Here is a 19,578-nt window from a genome sequence, read left to right on the forward strand (position 1 = left end):
AGAGTGTCTAAAGCCTTCCGTCTTAAATTAAACACCCTCTCTGGGAGACAAGCCTAGATCAGAGTTACCATAGCAACAGGTTATCTAACTTAACAAGGTCCAGCTTAGAATTAGACAGAGCTGAAACAACACTGGGAATGAGTACCTTAAGAGAGAAAAATGAGGAAGAAGGAGAGGGTAGGGATGAGTCAAGAGTGTCAAATTTAGATGTAGAACTGCTTTGGATAGAGTGCTGTAACATTATTCTAATAGTGGGTAGAAAAAAGATCCAGTACTGTTCAAAAGTTTTGGGGTTGGTAACATTTTTAAGACTTTGGAAGTCTTTTATTCTCACCAAAGCTGCACTTATTTACGAACAGTACATACAGTACAGTTTATTACAGTACAAACATAAATATTTTGAAATATTATTACAATTTAAATGAACTTTTCTATTTTAATATATTTTAGCTGAATTTTCAGCATCATTACTCCAGTCTTCAGTGTCACATCCTTCAGAGATCATTCTAATATGCTGATTTGCTGCTCAAGAATCATTTCTTATTATTATCAGAGTTGAAAACATTATGCTGCTTAATAAATTTGTGGAAACCATAAAACATTTCGAATCGAACAATCGAACGTTGAAAAACAGCATTTATTTGAAATATAAGTAAAATTTAAAATTTCTTTATTTTTAACATTTATTTTTCAGATGATATTCATTTTGGTTTAGTACAGTACAAAAATAAAAGCCATTTATTTAATTTTGGATAATGTCATGTTTTTTCCTACACAATATAAATGGGTCTAGATACATAGACTGTACTATAAATATCATAAATATAATATAATAATAATAAGCTGTACTCATAAAAGACGATTTTCTTTTTATATTCCATATGATTAAAGTCAGTGAGGTTCAGTGTTGTTTGTATGCCATTGACAATCATTGTTTGGACAAAAACAATAGAAGGATTTTTCAGATGATCATCTTTTGTGTTCTGCTAGTCGATTGTGCGGATATGTAGTTTTGACATCCCTAGGGGAGAATTGATTTCCAAAATGAGTTATCCTGTTGTTTTTCATAATGGTCAACAGTTTATGCATGACTCATTTAAAGTGGATCCCTGTCTGTTTTGCTGTTGTTTATGCTGTTGCAGATTGACAGCAATCAGTAGGTGTTTGATTCAAGAGTCCGAATTCAATCCTGGGCTATCAAAGACTTCCTGCTCTCCCACAAATCTCAGTGTCAGGGAATCAATTCTCATTGGCTTTCAGCTGATTGTTTATTGCACATATTGATGGGTAGACAGAGAGGGAGGAAAGACAGGAGAGAGAGTGCATGTCTATGACTGTTCAGAAGAGATCACTCAGACTGTTAGAGTGTGTGACAGACTTAAAATAGTACAGAACAGAATTATGGATGAGGGTAGGGTAGATCCCAAAGGTAAAAGGGCAAGACGCCTAGACTGACTGTTTATAACCTAGTTAGTGGTTTAATCCTCTTGATCAAATCCATTTAACAGTCTTTATTTACTACTTCCATTCCCACATTTCAACAGGACATAACAGGGCTGTTTCCATCTCTCTTAGCTCTCCTCCCATCTCTCCTACATGTGCTTAAACAGCTTTTGACAGTGCAGGATGAATGGTGCTTTTTTTCTCTGCAGATTTTTGTTTATTTGTTTTCTCTGGAAGTGATATTTCATGCCATGACACAGGGTAACCGCTTGTGATTCCTCCATTCATCGACTCTTCCTTCCCTGAAGAATAAAAAAACACATTATTCAAATGTTTGCCTTTAATGGAGCACCCTGTAGTCATTAAAAAAGAGACGCAAATTAGACAGTGTTCTTATTTTAATTCTATTGTGTACATTTATAGTATCTCTGTGTTTTGTTTATTGCCTAGTTTAATTTAAAAGTGAAACTGCGACTATTAGCATGGAAAGCAATTTACTTGGTCTCTCAGTAATGAAAATCCTAGCTGCACTTTCTCTGTGTTTGTTTCCAAGGATTATTGGTGGTTTGCCAGTGAACTTTTGCTTTTGTCAGAATGCTGTCATGCGTATGAAATGCATGTAGATACATAAACAAACCCACAGGGCGTTATGTGCGAGCTGGCAACACAGGAAGTGGCTCTTATTCAAGTGTTGTTGACAGACCTAAAGAATATTGACACCCATTGTGTTTTGCTTTGTTTGTTACCATGCATCTCTGAGGCGAACATGACTGGTGCAAGCATTCCTCCTGGCCAAAAATTGGCAATTGAGCTTTTGTGAGTAGCGCATATTGATTTTATTTCAGTTGTGCAATCTTTTCCGGGCATTATTCGGAAGACAGATATTTTTGAGTCACGGGGCAGTCACGGGGGAACTGATGTTAATCCATTCACCTTGTTTTCACACCAATAAAGAAGACATGTGTTTGTACACATGTGCATTTCTTTCCAGAAAACCAATGAAGGGGCCAATCAGAGCTCAGTGAAGCTCCCCACTGACCAATCACTGAGAGTCTGACTATGTGGAGCAATATCTCATCCCAAATGATTCTGCGTTCCGTGCCTAGCGCTCTAGTTTCACCTCATACACATGTTTTTGACTGGATTGCTGGGTGAGAAGTAATGTAAAAAATTATTCTTTTCATTTGGCATACTTGGATTATATTTGGTCAAGCCATTAGCCTTCTTTTGAGATGAAGCATGTTTCAAGAGGAGCATTTCTCTTGTGTAAAGCTGTTGACCCTGAGTGAATGTGAGTTTAGACATCAAACTTTCATTAGTCCTATTCCTTCTCGGATTGACCATGAGATTTTCCTCTCTGGAAATCCACAGGTTTTCCCAGGACGACTTCTTTCTGTGCTTGTTTATGCCTTTTTAAATGTATGTCTGAAAAGTGAGAAATGATCTTAGCAGAGCATCTTTCAAGGGCACAGCCTTTTTCACAAGCTGTTTATTTCTCAACTTCAGCAACTTAATTATGAAACAGCAGAGGGAGAACATTGCCGGTGCAACTGACATGTTTAGGTTCTTATTTGTCCTTTTTAGTGTTTTTTTCAGATTTTTTGCAGCACACAATATTTGCACCTTCTTGCAAGCTGCAGTGGTATGAAAGCAAAGCCACAGCAAAGAAAAACTGGTAAAATCAATGGAGAACTGAAACATTTTTTTATAAACATCTTTTTCTTTTTTCTTTTTTTTAGATAGTGATGTGAATCAGGAGAGAAACACTGCAGATAGAAAACTGTATTTCATTTCAAAGTGAATGTCTACTTCAGCTGATACATTTATTCCTTTATGCTTCTTCTGCCAGTGAGAATTGAATTATGAAGGTGTTTTGAAATGTTTTGTTATTGCCATCTGAGAGCAATATATACGTGCTTCCACTCACCAAGAACATGTTTACATTCCACATCTCTTAATTCACTCTCACTCTCACACATACACATTCACATTTTGATGCACAGCTCAAACCTCAGCTCAGTCCTCATCAGGCATTGGTGTGCCAGGTTCACCCACCTGTGCAGCGGGTGCATATTATTGAGTTGCATATTACTCGGAGTGCTGGAGTCAAATCAGTGCCTGTATATGTAACAAGGTTAGTGTTCAGAGAAGGAGGAGGTGGGAACCAGCGAACGTTTCAAACACTTTAATGATATCATAAACATAAAATGAAAGTAAACATAACAAAACACAACATAAAGTTGTCCAAGCCTGGTCCTCTCTGATCCTTCACTGTCGTCGCTCCTCCTTTTATGCTTCTGAAGCTCCTCTGTGAGATATGAGACCGGCCTCGCATCGTTCTCATGGCCCTCTGCCTCGTCTTGCCAGATACTCCCATCACCCCTCGCAGGCAGGTGAGTACTCACAAGACTGCGCGGAGACTCTCTGGGGTGGCCGCAGCACCTGGGGCTAAGAACAAATGAGGCGAGAGAAAAGGAGTTTGAAGTATGAGGAGAGACAGAGAAGAAAGCGGGGAGGAAAAAAAATCTTGGTCCGGCTTGGACACACTGCCTCAACCAGCTGAAAGACTCTGGACGCTCCTCCTGTCAGATGGCGATGGCTCCTCCAGCTAAGGGCAGCCGACAACAAGTCCCCCGTTCCCTGCTCCTCCCCAAACATGGCGGACGGCAGCAGGCTCTGGTCTCCTGACAAACGGCACCGACTCCTTCGCTTCCTCTCGGATAGCATACACCTCTCCTCGGCCCAGGAGCATGGCAGCAACCTCTCCGTTCCACCGGGTCTTCCATCGCTCCAGAATCACTGCCCCGGGCAGCCACTGGCAGTCGCCGCTCCTTCGTGCTACCCAACTTCCTCAGCACCGAGGGCTCTCCGACAGCATGTCCCTCCTTCATTGCCAGGTTTCAGCACCAATGTAACAATGTTAGTTGTTCAGGAAAGAAAGAGGCAGGAACCGGCGAATGTTTAATACACTTTAATAATCACAATAAACAAACACAAAATGAAAGTAAAAGTGGCAGCCCCTCACGGAAGACTGCCGCACACACATAACAAAACACAATGTAAAGTAGTCCAGGCCTGGTCCTCTTTCATCCTTCACTGTCGCCGCTCCTCTTTTTATGCTTCCGAACGTTCCTCCATGAGATATGAGACCAGTGTGGCACGCAGGTGACGCTCATTATCAATAATTCCACTGGCCTCACACCATTCTCACAGCCCTCGTCCTCATCCTGCTTGCCACAGTATACAACATGAGACAACTGTGAAAGCAACTGTGCAAAGTCTACAGACATAGATTACAGAGAAACCCTGTCAATTATGACAGAATATTGAATATTTTATTATTGCATTTATGCATTTATGAGATGCATAGATGCAGTTTTGGCAATCAAACCCATGACCTTGGCAAAACTATGCTGGCTGAGCTATGTGAATTGTTAAATAGTAATGGGGCACTGTGTTTTTTTGGGGGGGTTTTTTTTTAATCATGGCCATGCATCAATCCAGTAGAATTTTTTTGTTTAAATTACTTGTGTATGATGCATGTGTGATGAAAGGATAGAAGGAAAGCTATTGGCCATTTTTACTGAAAATCACTGCTCATAGAAAGTGCTGCTGGTCTCATTCAAGGTTCACCCCAGCTGGAGCCAGGACACTGCAATCAGTGCTCAAGAATCAAAGAAATGCAGCTGCTTTCAACTAACAATTTCACAACATACAGTATATAGCCAGGCAAACGGTCATGATTTATCACTCTTTTAAAGATGTCTGGAAAGGGATACGTGTGCTCCTTGATCAATCCTGAATTCGTTTTCTTCTTTCATGTTGTTAGGAAGTCCTGTCTCTTTCACCAAAAAGTAAGAATTTGTGACCTCTTAAAAGCTGTATACAGTCATATTGATTTTAGTTTGCTGACAACATAAATTGACTAAAAGAGACTGTTTGGTAGAGGAGGTCGGTAATAATGTTGGACTACATTAATAGTGTTTATATTAACAAGCCCTATATTAATATTATTGTGCATGTAGTGTTGCTTAATTCTGCACATTTTTAATAGCTGATGAAATGCAAATGGCATAAAATAAATAATAACTGTATTGGTTTTTTTTTTATTTTTACATTAATATGTGAAATCTGATACACACCAAGCTGATTTGCTGAAGGAAGTTCATCTGCATTCCATCTGAGAAAATTTCAACTGTTAATGGTTTTAAAGTAGGATGCATTTCCTTAAGCGATTTCTGGTAAACGCTGTTGATATTTGAAATCACCAAAACAAACACATCAAACAAACAAACAAAAAGGATCACACCCCTATCTTGATGCCTCCATCCCCACATTCACGTACACGCTATGCAACAGGCAGAATCTTCTGTGCCTGTCACCCGAGGGTATGATGTCATCCATAAGTGAAAGCACATATGATAATTCAGGTCAAATGTCTAATTGTTATTTACCTCATCCCTCATAAGACATCCCTTCCATCCCAAACAAAAAGACAAACGCAGCTTTCATGAACTGCTCCCTGCATAACACAGTAGTCCAAGTAGGGCTGGATGATATTGACCAAAATTAATATCTCAGTATTTTTGGGATGAATGGCGGTGTACAATGTATATCTCTGTGTTTTCTACAAAGTGGAATAAATGTTTACTTGCAAGTCTAAGTCCATGTGAGAGGTTACAATCACCTTTATTAAAATAGCTTATGATCAAAATAGAGGGTATGCACGTGACGTCACCATCGACCGTTATGACTGCGTTTACGCCCACTGAGTGGCAAAAGACTGAGTGGCAGCATTGGTTTTCAGCGTGAATGCCACGAAAAACGCACAAAACACATTTAAAACAAGAAAGATCTTTGCGACTGACTGTACAAATAGATTTGACACAAAATCTGAGGTATATTTTTACAGACTGCTAAAAGCTACAGAAAAAAGAAGCAAATTGGTAGCTGCAATTCACAGAAACAGCTGGACTCCAGGCAAAGAAACATGTTTTGCAGTTATCATTTTGTGTCAAAGTGTTGGATTTAGGGGCAAAATCATACCCTATATTTTGTATTGTTATATATTGTGTTGACAACTCATCAATTAAATATTTACCATCTTATATAATTGGATGTTTTTAAATAAACACTATAACTAAAACTATGTAAGTTTTAGGGCTGGACGATATGACGAAATATATAACATTGATATAAGTGATCGCTCTGATTTAGACCTACCTATATTGTAGTTATATAAAGTGCTCACAGGCAGATTTGCTTTATGTGTTTCCCCGGCGTCGAAATCAGGCACATAAAATTGTCAGGAAACAGGATTCTTGGCTGCATGTCAATATCCATGGATTAGGTTTCTTTGACATGTCCTAAGGAACACTTTCGAGCCCAACCTTTAGTGTAATCGTTTTTTTTACTTGCGATTTTGCAGTTTCCCCTATTAAATCCCGTCATGCAGCAGGTTCTTTTGCCACTCAGTCCAGCTGAGGGAGCGCGTTCTGGCGGGAAAGTGACGTCTATGCATACCCTCTATAAAATGTGAAGACAGGGCAGTGCCGCTGCTAGCCATTTTGGTGCCCTAAGCATAATTCCTTTATGATGCCCCCCACCCCGACCCCGAGAAAAAAAAAAACGTTTGTTTTTGCCAGTTTAACTTTTTATTACCAAACATAACTCAATACCAATAACACATAATAGCAGCATCACAGTATAAAACTTAAGAACACTAAAAAGAGAAAGTAAAATCTTAAACTGAGTAAAATAGTAAAATCTTAGATTAAACTGAGAAGGGTCATAGGCATAGCACTTGCATATTGTTGTCCTACTGTTAGTTTAACTGCTTCTATTGTTCTCATTTGTAAGTCGCTTTAGATAAAAGCATCTGCTAAATGAATAAATAAATGTAAATCTAAATCTAATCTAATATAAAGCATAATAGAATGAGGTGCAATAATGCACACAAATCAACAGTAATGTTTGCTTTATATCATTCATAATGACATTTTATATATATATATATATATATATATATATATATATATATTTAACAGGAATTGTTAGCCTACCATGTGCACTGCACTGACTGCTAACTGTTAACGTTACTGAGAAAGTATTGTAGCAAGTCCAAAGAGTGTTTTATGTTCTGTTCAGATAAATCTAAGTGATGTATGTTCTTTTCTTATGTTATGGTTCAGCTTGTGTGGGGCTTTAAGGGGTGGGAGGTTCTCTTGAAAGTAGAGCCTGCGTGGTGTTGTGTGGGTGGGGTTCTGGGGAAAATGTTCCTAAGTTGGTTCGATGTCTGTGAGGCAAGAGCATCGGCCAAACAGGTGCTCACCTGAATAAAAGAAGACTAAGCTGTTAAGTGAGTTTCATCATTTCCTCCGTTCATTACAGTATAAACCACCGTCACGTCAAAATAAACCATAAACTACTGCTCAATATCTAAAGAAAGATAGTAAAAAAAAAAAGTAACAGCTAGCTGGCGTCAGGTCAGTTATTTTTAAAATAGGTAATGTTTAACAGTAAAATCTCAATTTAGCTTGCACCGAAGTTGTAAGTTATAATAACATAGTTTGCTAATGCTAACATTAAAGGGCACCTATTATGCCCCTTTTTACAAGATGTAATATTGGTCTTGGGTGTCCCCAGAATGTATTTGTGAAGTTTCAGCACAAAATACCCCACAGTTAATTTATTATAACCATTTGAAAATGTCATTTTTGGGGCCTGTTTTAAAAAGAGCTGTTTTGGTGTGTACCACCTTAAATATAAATGAGCTGCATATCCCCGCCCTGCCTTTGGATGAGGGCGTAACTTGCAGACCCAGATGATGAAGAGACTCCGGCAGAAGAAACACAATTGAGAATGGAGCAGGACGTCTCTGAATGGTTATTTGATACATTTATGTACTTATAGAGTTTTAATCGCGTCCCCTTTGCAATTATGGATGTGCAACACACACACACACACACACACACACACACACACTGTGATAACATTCGCGCAATTTTTTGAAACTACAAACACAAATACTGTGATAACGTTTGCTAAGTAAACATACACAGTTTTTAATACAATATCTTTAAATATATATATATATATATATATATATATATATATATATATATATATATATATATATATATATATACGTGTGGATACACACTATACAAACAAGGTTTAAATTATATACACATACATTCTACGACGACGACAACAACTTTAGACGCATTTGTTATTGAATTGGCTGACATCGACTGAAATGACTATTTGCTCAAAAAACATTAAATACACTTACTTCTTCTGGAGGTGACGTTGGATCGCGAACAGTAGGCAACGATCCACACTTGAGGATTAACTTTGAAGCAAGACCTGCTTTGAATTGACCCTCGTTCTCAAAACAGTCAGTCAAAAATGATTCGCGCAAACATAAACGTATTTTGGAATTTTGAGTGGCGCCTTTCCTTCGTAAATAAAATCCATCCACTGCGTTTTCAGTGGCTCTTATGTCGGAAGTAAGTGAAAACTACTATGTTCATTATTACATCCCACAACAGAACACTTATGTTTCTTAGGAGACATTACCGGCTGTCGTTGAAACAATGGAGGATGGTTGACAGATCACTGAGGTCGGGGTCTATGCCAAAACCAGATTGTCAATCAAACCACGTGGGTGGGGCTTAGCGCAATTCTACGTCACAGTGAGAGCAATCTTAAAACAGGGCGTTCTGAGACAGTGCTTATGAATTATTGAGATTGTAAAAAAACCACTGGGTGGATTTTTCTCATTCTAGGGTGGTTTTGCTCACACACTGCCAACACACATAATAGGTGCCCTTTAATGTCAGCAAGTTTGAGGCGCATTACGATTAGCAGCAGCACGCACATGCAGCACAATTCCCGTATTTATGAATGATTAAACATGGACTTACCTGAAAGTGATGCACGAGCATCATCAGCTTCTTCTTTGGTTTCTTAGCACCCGACTCCTGCTGTCTTTTCGGAGCCATGCTCAAATCTGTCAAACTGCGTCAGGCAGGCGCCCGCGCGTACAACCGGAACGGACCATCCGTCTACTTTAAAGACTAGACTAGAGCAATTATTAAATATCTTTCTTGTTCCCCCTTTTTTGTTACATATACATGGCTAAAATGTGCCTAATATTTCTATAGGCTAATGAAATAATACCGGCATTTAAAAAAAAAAAATTCATTAGGCTATTTTTGGTGCCCCCTCAGCACTTGGTGCCCTACGCACAGTGCGTGATGCGCGTGGTGGGAGCGGCGGCGCTGAGACAGGGTCTTCCTCCCTGCTTAAAAATATACAGCTGCACAACATATAAACATGTAAATAAAAAAAATCTATATTTAATAAAATAGAGAATGTGCAAAAACAACTGATTAAATAGAGTATAATTCCTCCTGCTTAACTAAATACACAGCTCTGATGTGCAAATAACAATGTAAACAGAACATTAAATAACTGAACTATTTTGTCAGAACAAGTACAATAGGTTATTTTTGAGGTAGAACAATCTTTACTAAACAAAGTACTTTTTAGTATATAGTATTTATAGTGTATACACTATATTGCCAAAAGTATTGGGACACCCTTCCAAATCATTGAATTCAGGTGTTCCAATCACTTCCATGGCCACAGGTGTATAAAATCAAGCACCTAGGCATGCTGACTGCTTCTACAAACATTTGTGAAAGAATGGGTCGCTCTCAGGAGCTCGGTGAATTCAAGCGTGGTACCGTGATAGGTTGCCACCTGTGCAATAAGTCCATTCGTGAAATTTCCTCACTACTAAATATTCCACGGTCAACTGTTAGTGGTATCATAACAAAGTGGAAGCAATTGGGAACAACAGGAACTCAGCCACAAAGTGGTAGGCCATGTAAAGTCACAGAGTGGGTCAGCGCATGCTGAGGCGCACAGTGCGCAGAAGTCGCCAACTTTCTGCAGAGTCAATAGCTACAGACCTCCAAACTTTGTGTGGCCTTCAGATTATCTCAAGAACAGTGTGTAGAGAGCTTCATGGAATGGGTTTCCATGGCCGAGCAGCTGCATCCAAGCCTTACGTCACCCATGTCAGTGCTGTACTGATTGCGGTTGCTGTGCTCTGCTTTAAGAAGGTTGCTAGTGATGATGACTTCTTTGCTGTTGGTGGAATTATTTCTACTTGGTCTGTACGCGCATAGTGGGCACATCTGTATCAGGCTGACAGCTTCCATGATCAGCCAGCAGAGATTCTGCCATAACACTTTAGTGTGGGGGAAAAATTCTCACTTTTAACTAGTTGCTTATTAGCTTGCATATTGGCTGTTTATTTGTACTTATAAAGCACATATTAATGCCTTATTCTGCATGACCACATCCCTAAATCCTACCCCATACCTAAACTTAAAGGCCATGTCCAACAGGTCACTTGTTGCTAGGTCAGCATAAGGTATTCAACAATGCAGGTCTTGATTGATTTGCACAGCTCTCTGTTGACCTCTTCATGTGCCAGGAGACTTGTGTTGAAAAGGTGTAATACAGGTCTGACATATGAGATGGTGAGATGGTACTCCTCTGCATCTGTGAAGTCCCCATGGGCCTTCTGGAGTGACTCCAGGACCTCAATGCCCTGCCAACAAGATGCCTGAACTTTTTGTCAGCAGACAGGACTTTTGTGACTGCTCCCTCCTGCTCCAGGAACCTCTCAATCATTTATTGCCATGATCTTCAGTGTGTGACTGTCTCAGTGATGAGCTGGTGAGCTGGCAGACCCAGCTGAATCTGGACTTCAGTGAGCTCTCTTCCTTTCCTCCAGCTATAGGAGAAGCTGCTGACAACTTTCTTAAACAGAGAAATGGCCCTGGTGTTGAGGTTGTCATCTATGCCATGCCCTGTCAGAATCAAGTTTATTATGCATAAATACATAAAAGGAATTTGACTTTGGTTTACAGTAGATTCTAATATCACATATATCACAAACAAAAGAGAAAGGCAACAAAAAAGTAAAACAAAATAAATAAATTAAAATAAAAAATAACCAAACGTTGGAGGTAAGTATGAAATGCACAGCAATCTATGTTACAACTACTATAGTGTTGTTATGGACAAATAATTTGTAACTAATCCAGTATACAGCAGTTGTATAATTTATAAACGACAATTACAGCAGTTGCATATTTACATTTATATATTGCACATCTAATTTAACCAAGTAGTGCACACCTCAGAGATATGCAAGTGAGAGATTATAATCTCACTCTCTGTATTGAAAAATATGTTAAATCATTTTCTTTGTTTTTTTTTTTTTTTAATTTAAATAGGCAGATTATCATCAGTGTTTAATATGGATGTGTATGATGAAATGACATGTTTAAATGTTGCTTGAACATTCCAAATACATTTTCTTATGCTAGTTAGGCATACAACTGTAAAGTTGCTATTACTGCAATTTTACTGAGCATGATTTGCTTCACAAGTTCAAAACTATGTTTTCTGAATCAAATACAAACATAGCACTCACCATTGGCCAGATGAAGTCAGTGACCAAAGCACCACATTCTCAGCCAATTCATAAGTTCCACCACTTTGATAACATTGCTGCCATTGTTGGTCGTTATAGCAACCAGTCTCTTTTTGTCAAATTTCCAGTTCATACGTGCATCCTGCAGGGCTTCAGCTACATGCTCCCCAGTGTGGTCTTGGGGAAAATAGCTGCTTTGGAGACACGCAGTTTTCATTTCCCAGTCTTTAATAAACATGTATTGTCAAACTCATATATGGCTCACATTTCCTGCTTGACCATATTGGTTGTTAGCACGAAATGAGTCCCTTTTGTGAGCCGGTCGGAAAGCTTCCGTCTGACCTCAGTGTACATTTCAGGCTGAGCATCTGTTGCAAAGTACTTAAGACTGAGTAACTGGTATCTTGAGTCAATAAATTTTAGCAGCATTTTAAAACCTTTCTGTTCCACTGTTGCAAAAGGAACCATATCTTTAGCAATGTTGTAAGCTACAACCTTGGTTATATAGTGCCATGTGGAACTTTTCTTTTCGTAAGGCATGCTGCGGGTACAAGAAGCTTCCAACGAGCTTTGTTTTGGGAGAGAAAACTTCTCAGGCTGCTTAGTCTTTGTAGCTGAGGTTGTAGCAGACGAAGCACAAAGTTCTAAACACTGTTCATACTGCACTTAATTGTGATATTTTAAGTGGTAAAAGAGATTTGATGTGCTTCCACTTTTTGACATAATTGTATTATGGCAGGCTTGTTTTTTGCTGCTCATTAATTCTTTTAAATCCGAACCATCTCCAAATTATTAAACAATTGCTTTTCTTTTTACTAACCAGATCGTCTTCTGCAGTGTGGACCGGTGCTGTGTTTTCCTCCATGTCGTGAGAGTGGGGGAGGGTCACATCAATCCATTTCGATATAGATGGTATTGTCTCATCCTGTATCGTTCTGAAAAATAAATCGATATATCGCCAAAACTCGATACACTGCCTAGCCCTTAGTCCAAGTAACTAATATACAGTTTTACAAATGGGTAAACAAGATCAAGGGATTATAGTGATCACTAAAAGGGGAACCGAAAGAAAAAACATATATTAGGAGTATGTTTTCTAAGTTTCAGACACACGTTGAGAGCCGATGCTTGAATGGAGGAGGTTTAGACATTCCAGGCTTATAATAATAATAATAATAATAATAATAATAATAATAATAATGAACAAACAAGCGAAGATGATACACGAGTATATTAAAGTAAAACACTGTGAAAGTCAGCAAAACCAATGTTACATATGTATCTAGAAGAAATAAAGCAAACTCAGCGTCCCTTTTCAGGCCTTTCCAGTCCTTAAGGTCTCTCCAGCGCTAGACAGCTTCTCTGATATTAACGCAGGTTGTACCTCTTGCCTAATCGTAACCCTTCTTTTTAAAGGGAACCCCTGGTGTTAAGACTTGTATGGCTTAATATAACGTAAATGGTGTCTCTTACTGAAATATATAGTAGAAAACCCATGAAAGATTTATGTTATTTAAAAAATCCATGACATATTTAGACAATCCGCTGCGCCATTTTATTTGCGTTCTATGTCGATGATGTCAAATGGTTGCACTCGTTGCTCTACTGACACTGTCTATTGCTATTTTTAACGCGACACAACTCAGAATATAAAATAATATCTTTTAGGATGTTTTATACGTCCACATTCTGCACAACTTCCCATTCTTTTCTCCTCTTATCGCTAGTAAAGCAGTAAAGACTTATATTGCTTCTCTTGTGGCTCATAGCCTGAAAATTACAACCAAAAGCTGCACAATGTGGCATTGTATATTATATTCCGAGTTGTGTTCCGTTAAAAATAGCAATATGACCGTGTCAGTAGAGCAGTGAGTGCAACCATTTGACGTCATCGACATAAACGCAAACAAAATAGCGCCGCCCGTTGTCCAAAGATGTCATGGATTTTTTAACTAACGTAAATATTTCATGGGTTTTCTACTAAATATTTCAGTAAGAGGCATCATTTACATTATATTAAGCCATACAAGTCTTAACACCAGGGGTTCCCTTTAAAGTTATATTCCCCTGGCCTTTTCCTCTTTTGTTTTTTTTCTGCCATCTCTCTCTTTCTATAGTCATTCTGCTAATGTCTGTCTTGTACACTGAGCTCTCTCTCCTCCCCCATCACTAGTATATACGCTTCTTAACGCTTATTGGCTACAAGTGTGTTTTGATATTTGGTCCGATCCACTTTTCAACAGCGTTTTTTTTTTTTTTTTTTAATTGCTTACTGCACCATTAACATAGTAATCTACCAAGAGCGAACAAAAAAAAAAAAGTTTACAGCACAGCTTTAAAACTTCTCACTGTGGTGAGAAGAAAATTGTCAAATAATAGAATCATTTGTTCTTATTATCAACACAGCAGAGTAGTCTAGTACACTAGCAGTTATTAAGTTTTGATTGACTTTCTTGTAGTGATGCTGCCTCTAATTTCAAAAAGCTGTAATGTTATATTTGTTTGTTTACATGCTTCGTAATGAAGCTAAATAAAAAAACACAATTGTATTATTCAAAAGCCGCTGTGGAATCATGTGTTAGCCTGCTTGTTCTAACCTAGTTTGCCTCACTTTTTCCATTTCAATTAAAGTTGGATCATGTGCTACTGTATGTTCTTTCTTTGATTCATGATATAAAGCTGTGGTGCTGAAGGAAGTGATCCCAGCCTCTGCTTTGTAATGTCACAGTTTTTGCAGTTGAAGATGTCACAGTACAAAAAGGCATAAAGATTCTTTGAAGGTTGAGATGAAGAATGAAGGGATCAAAAGTGATCTTCTTCCTGAAATCAGGAGTTTCAGTTGAATAAGCCTGGGAGACTCACTTTTTTTTTTCCCTCATCATTGTGGAACAGGATTGCAGTCATGGAGACTTTTGTTGATCTGATCTATTGTGCAATTCAGTAGAAGAATTTGGATCAATATTTTCAAGTTGATGGTAAAGACACTTTTCATTGTTTTGAAGCGCCCATGCAAGCGGCGTTCCAGCCCCTAGCTGCTTTTTAATCTTTTCCAGCATCCAATGTGCACTCAGAAATGCAGCTTGAGCAGGAAAATTACTTTTTTTGCATTTAATCTGTCTGTGTCTGACATAGAAATACACTCCCACTATCTTGTTCTGTGTAGAATACACCTATTTTGAACCCGGTCAGGATGTTTGATAAGGAACATTTTTGATCAGTCTCCTGCAATGTGGCCTTATCGCTTCATTACTTCCTGCAGTTATTCCAATATATTCCCTAAACATGAAAGCCAGACTGTCCCCTGCAGGTGTTCCTATCTCACACAGATATTCCACTGAGTCCACTGTCAAGATTCACACCCAGATACCCAACAATCTCTATTCTATTTCACTGACAGGTTATGACTGCATTGCATTTCAACCCACAGGAATGCATTTCTGAGGAATTCTGTACCATGTACTATCAGTGAAACATATTGATATAGTTGACCCAAAAATTTTAAATTCTCACAAATGAAAATGATTTACTTATCCTCATGATGGAACATAACAGAACATATTCTGAGAATATGTATGAAAGTGAAATGAAAGTCAATGGTAACCTAAACTTTTTGGGTTAACAGCATTCTTAAAAATATTTTCCTTGTGTTCCACAGAAGATAGAAATGTATGCATGCATGCAAGTAAATAATTACAGAATTGTCATTTGTGGGTGAACTATCCCTTTAAGATTGCGCCATTCTAACACCGTGTCCTAACTACACACGATGCGATAGGATTCCAGCGACAAGCAATTTGACTGTCCACATTAGATGCGACAATGAGAAGTAATAAAATCAATCAAAAAAAAAAACCCAACGCCAATCAGAAGAGAGTGTGGACGGGCTCTCTTGAAAAGAGCACAGCAGACACAACGAAATGGGCTAGTAACGGGTTAGTAATGGATTAGGGTTAGGGTTAGTATTTTCAAGATCTGAGGTGAATTAGCCAGTGTTGTTTTTATTGCAGCTAAAACACTGGGAACACTGAATGATATTCAAACTTACATTAGACACTTAACATTAAATAAAGCACATAAACAGTACCTGATATTATTATTGCCATACTTTGTGTTGCTGTTCTAGCCGCGACGTCGCAGTGAAATAGAAACCGTTTCTGGAATATAATCATCGCCTGTTGTTGTCGCGGCTGGTTAGGACAAAAACTCTGATTAACATGGAAAAGATACCTTTTATCGCACGTCGTGGCGTTGCATGTAGTTAGGACAAGTTGTAAGGCTGTGTAATGTAAATAATTTCCATAAACCCCAATTGTGCTTCTCTGTTCTCTATTTTGGTATAAGCAAAAAAATTGTAACTGACAGTCACCCTCATAGAGCACAGAGTGTGATTTGCACTGTATTAAAGACTTAAAATAATCACTAATTGATTTTAAGTTTCTTTTTATTTAATGAATTATTATGAGTATTATGTGTGCACATATAAGTAAGATATGAACTTTTGACCACTTTTTCACAAAGATTCAAAACATTAAAAGTAAAGCTTGCTTTTTAGATCTTTACAGGTAGCAGAAATTCTAATTTATAAGTGAACAGAATGTGTTTCGAAAAAGTTGAAAATAAAGCACATATAGAAACGTTTATTTGAAAGTATAAAAGTATGTTTTTTTTAAAGAGTGTCCCTGACTCTTTGCGCTCTAATAATTTTGGTATGCAGACCAAGAAGATAACTGCTTATTTTCATCTCAGTAATTTTTTGCCTTCTTTTGTCTTTTTGTTTTCTGCAGGCAGTGGAAACGAATCTAGCATCCAAAGATAGTCACTGGGTGTACGCCAATGAGGTAAGCACATATTCATAATGAGATTCATAACTCATTCTTATCTGTTTCAGAAAAGAGACATCAACCTCAAAACTGTTGGCAGTCAGATCCAGAAAACAGCCCCAATTCAGTCTGCTGTCGTCATATCCAATTTCAACTTGCAGTGTTTGATATGTGGCACATCTCTCATTCAGTGTGTAATATGCTGTCACCATGCTAGAGCAAAGCTGACAGTGGATTATTGCACTGGCACGACTCAGAGCCACAGTTTTGCTCTCCTCTCTCTCCCTCACTTTGTTGACTGAGAGCTGGATGGAATGAAGACCTCAAGAGAGCCTGGCCCTATAAGCCAATAAGAGCTGAGCACAAGGAGTCTGGCCCAATAAGAGCGGAGTGCAGTGGATGTGTTGACATCAACATAAATTTCTACATAAAACAAAAAAGAATCAGACAGTGTCTTTATACAGAGAGAGTGAGAGAGAGAGAAAGAAAACTTTGGTTCTCTGGGAGTACCAGAGTCATACTCCAGTTTTTGACAGCACACTACAAGCTTTTCCAAAAGCGCTCTGTCTATCTCTCTGTAATCCCTCTACAGTGCTCTCTAGGTGCTCTCTTCTATTCAATGAAAGTGGATGGAGGCTAGGAGCTGTTAAGCACCAAGGACGACAAAAATCCACCATACAAGTGTAGTAAAATTAGGACTAGTATAAAACATTTCTAGTCTTCTCGACCCATATGATGCCTCTGTGTACAAAAGTCATCATTCACATGCTTTGAAAATCATGTGGTCACCGTTCATTTTCACTCTATGGAAAAGAGAAGCTTAGACATTCTGCTAAACATCTCCTTTTGTGTTCCACTGTGGCAAGAAAGTCAAACAGGTTTGGAACAAGCATGCCACACGAGTCCTGTAAAGTGAAGCCAAAGCGCCTCGATTGCCTCCAGGTGGCTAGAAGCAGTATAGGTCATAACCCCACCCTCTCCATGTATTCCATGTGAGACTGTGAGACAAACTAAACAATTAAATTACACTTCAAATATTTTTTTCCAAAGACAATTTCTGTCATATTAGGCAGTTTTTATCACGCTGGTGTTAGTTTAAAGGTGCTAAAGAGGATCTTTTCGTCGACTGAGAAACCAAAGACTGTTACTGAGTTTTTGAAATGAGCGCATGCGTAAGAATTTCGAGGGAACTCCTCCCAAAACCCGTGCACGAGTATTGGAACACGAGTGTTTACCACCGGCATTCGCTGTGTCGTGTTAGTGGATTCATTATGTCGGACTCGCCGCATGTAACTCATAATCTGCAGTTGTTACTCCTGTTTCCTGACAAAAACATTGCATGCGGCGCCTGTGGAGTGTGGAAAGTTACTGGAGCGCGCAGACGCGCAAGTCTCTCACAAGGAACGTCACGGCAGTGATTGACGAGCCAGAGGGCCAATCCGCGCACGTCTCTCACAAGGAACGTCACGGCAGTGATTGACAAGCCAGAGGGCCAATCGCGTAAACGATTGGCTGATGTTTTTAAGGCCCTACCTCGTGCACAGATGATGTATATTAATATTATTCCTTTCAGTGCACCTAATAAATAGTCTTTTATCAGTTAGTAAAGACAGTTTCAAGTAATATTGCAAAAATGTATAAAACAAAACATCCTCTTTAGCACCTTTAAGTGTTCGTTCTTTAAAAAAGTTTGGTTTTAGTTAGTTATTTGATGCTATAAAAACGGGGGTGTGACATCATGATTGACAGCTGAGATTGACAGCTTCATTGAGTGAAGTAGTCGCTGAACTGAGGCACCAACAGACTTTTTTCTGGATCTTCATGAGGTGACTGGAGCTTTAACTTCTACATTTCCATAACTGTTTATTTCACACGACATAATGAGCTGTTCTGAGTTTTGGCGGGACATTGATATCGCGGCTCTACTTCATGCTCACTACCGCGCAGACTCGGGCTCCAAGTTCACTACATGCGGACTCTCCAAGTTCACTACTGCAGAATTGATTTGCTCGTGCCTCAAAACAAAGCAGACATGAAGCCCAACACAATAACTATGAACATAAATGAAGCCTCTACGGTTTTCATTCATCAAGGTCATTCATCAAGGTCAGATCGTCTGGTATAGTTCATTCGTTTTGAACTGGATTTGGTTTATTAGTGTTTGAAACACAAAGTCATGTTTCATACAAATCCTAATGTTTCCTAGTATGCATGTACAAAAACGAACATAAAAAGGATGCTAAATAAACAATTGTACTGGAAATAACTGAACTGAAATATTGAGGGGTGACATTTTGACTCTGTGATGTCATTGTAGCATTGTTTCATTAAGCCCCTTACGCACAGATGTGTCTTCAGCTATAGTCAGGGGGCGCTGACCTTTATTAGATGCCAGAACATTCTCTTACTGTCACAAACACTTGAAGTTTAATTAAATGACAGATTTCATGCAGCATGTTCAGGGATTCAAACATCTGTGGTGATTTAATTACAGACAGTGACATCAGAAGTCCTGACTCTGCTTAATGTCACCTTGATCAGTTGATCAGTAAAACATTTTATAGTCATGAATAATTAATACTTTCACCTAGGACTTGTATCAGAGATCATTTATATGTTGGGCTGGGTTGTTTTGATTAATGTGTCTGGAGGTTATTTGTGAACTCCCAGCATTCTACTCCATGAGTCATCTCAGCACTGTGTTCTCTGCGTTTTATCCTGCTACTGTACCTTTTTTTTTTTTTTTTGTCCAAACGCCAACTGTTAGACTGCTGCCAAGATTATAGAAAGATATTT

General features: G+C 38.6%; 1 protein-coding gene across 1 annotated transcript in view; it reads left to right on the forward strand.

Moving 5' to 3' along the window:
* grid1a (glutamate receptor, ionotropic, delta 1a) overlaps positions 1–19,578 on the forward strand; it is a 342,488-nt gene that overhangs the window by 270,261 nt on the left and 52,649 nt on the right. The window contains 1 exon segment of the mRNA XM_048191329.1: positions 16,747–16,800. Coding sequence (XP_048047286.1) covers positions 16,747–16,800 — 54 coding nt within the window.

Source organism: Megalobrama amblycephala, linkage group LG5 (assembly GCF_018812025.1).
Source record: "Megalobrama amblycephala isolate DHTTF-2021 linkage group LG5, ASM1881202v1, whole genome shotgun sequence".
NCBI lineage: Eukaryota > Metazoa > Chordata > Actinopteri > Cypriniformes > Xenocyprididae > Megalobrama > Megalobrama amblycephala.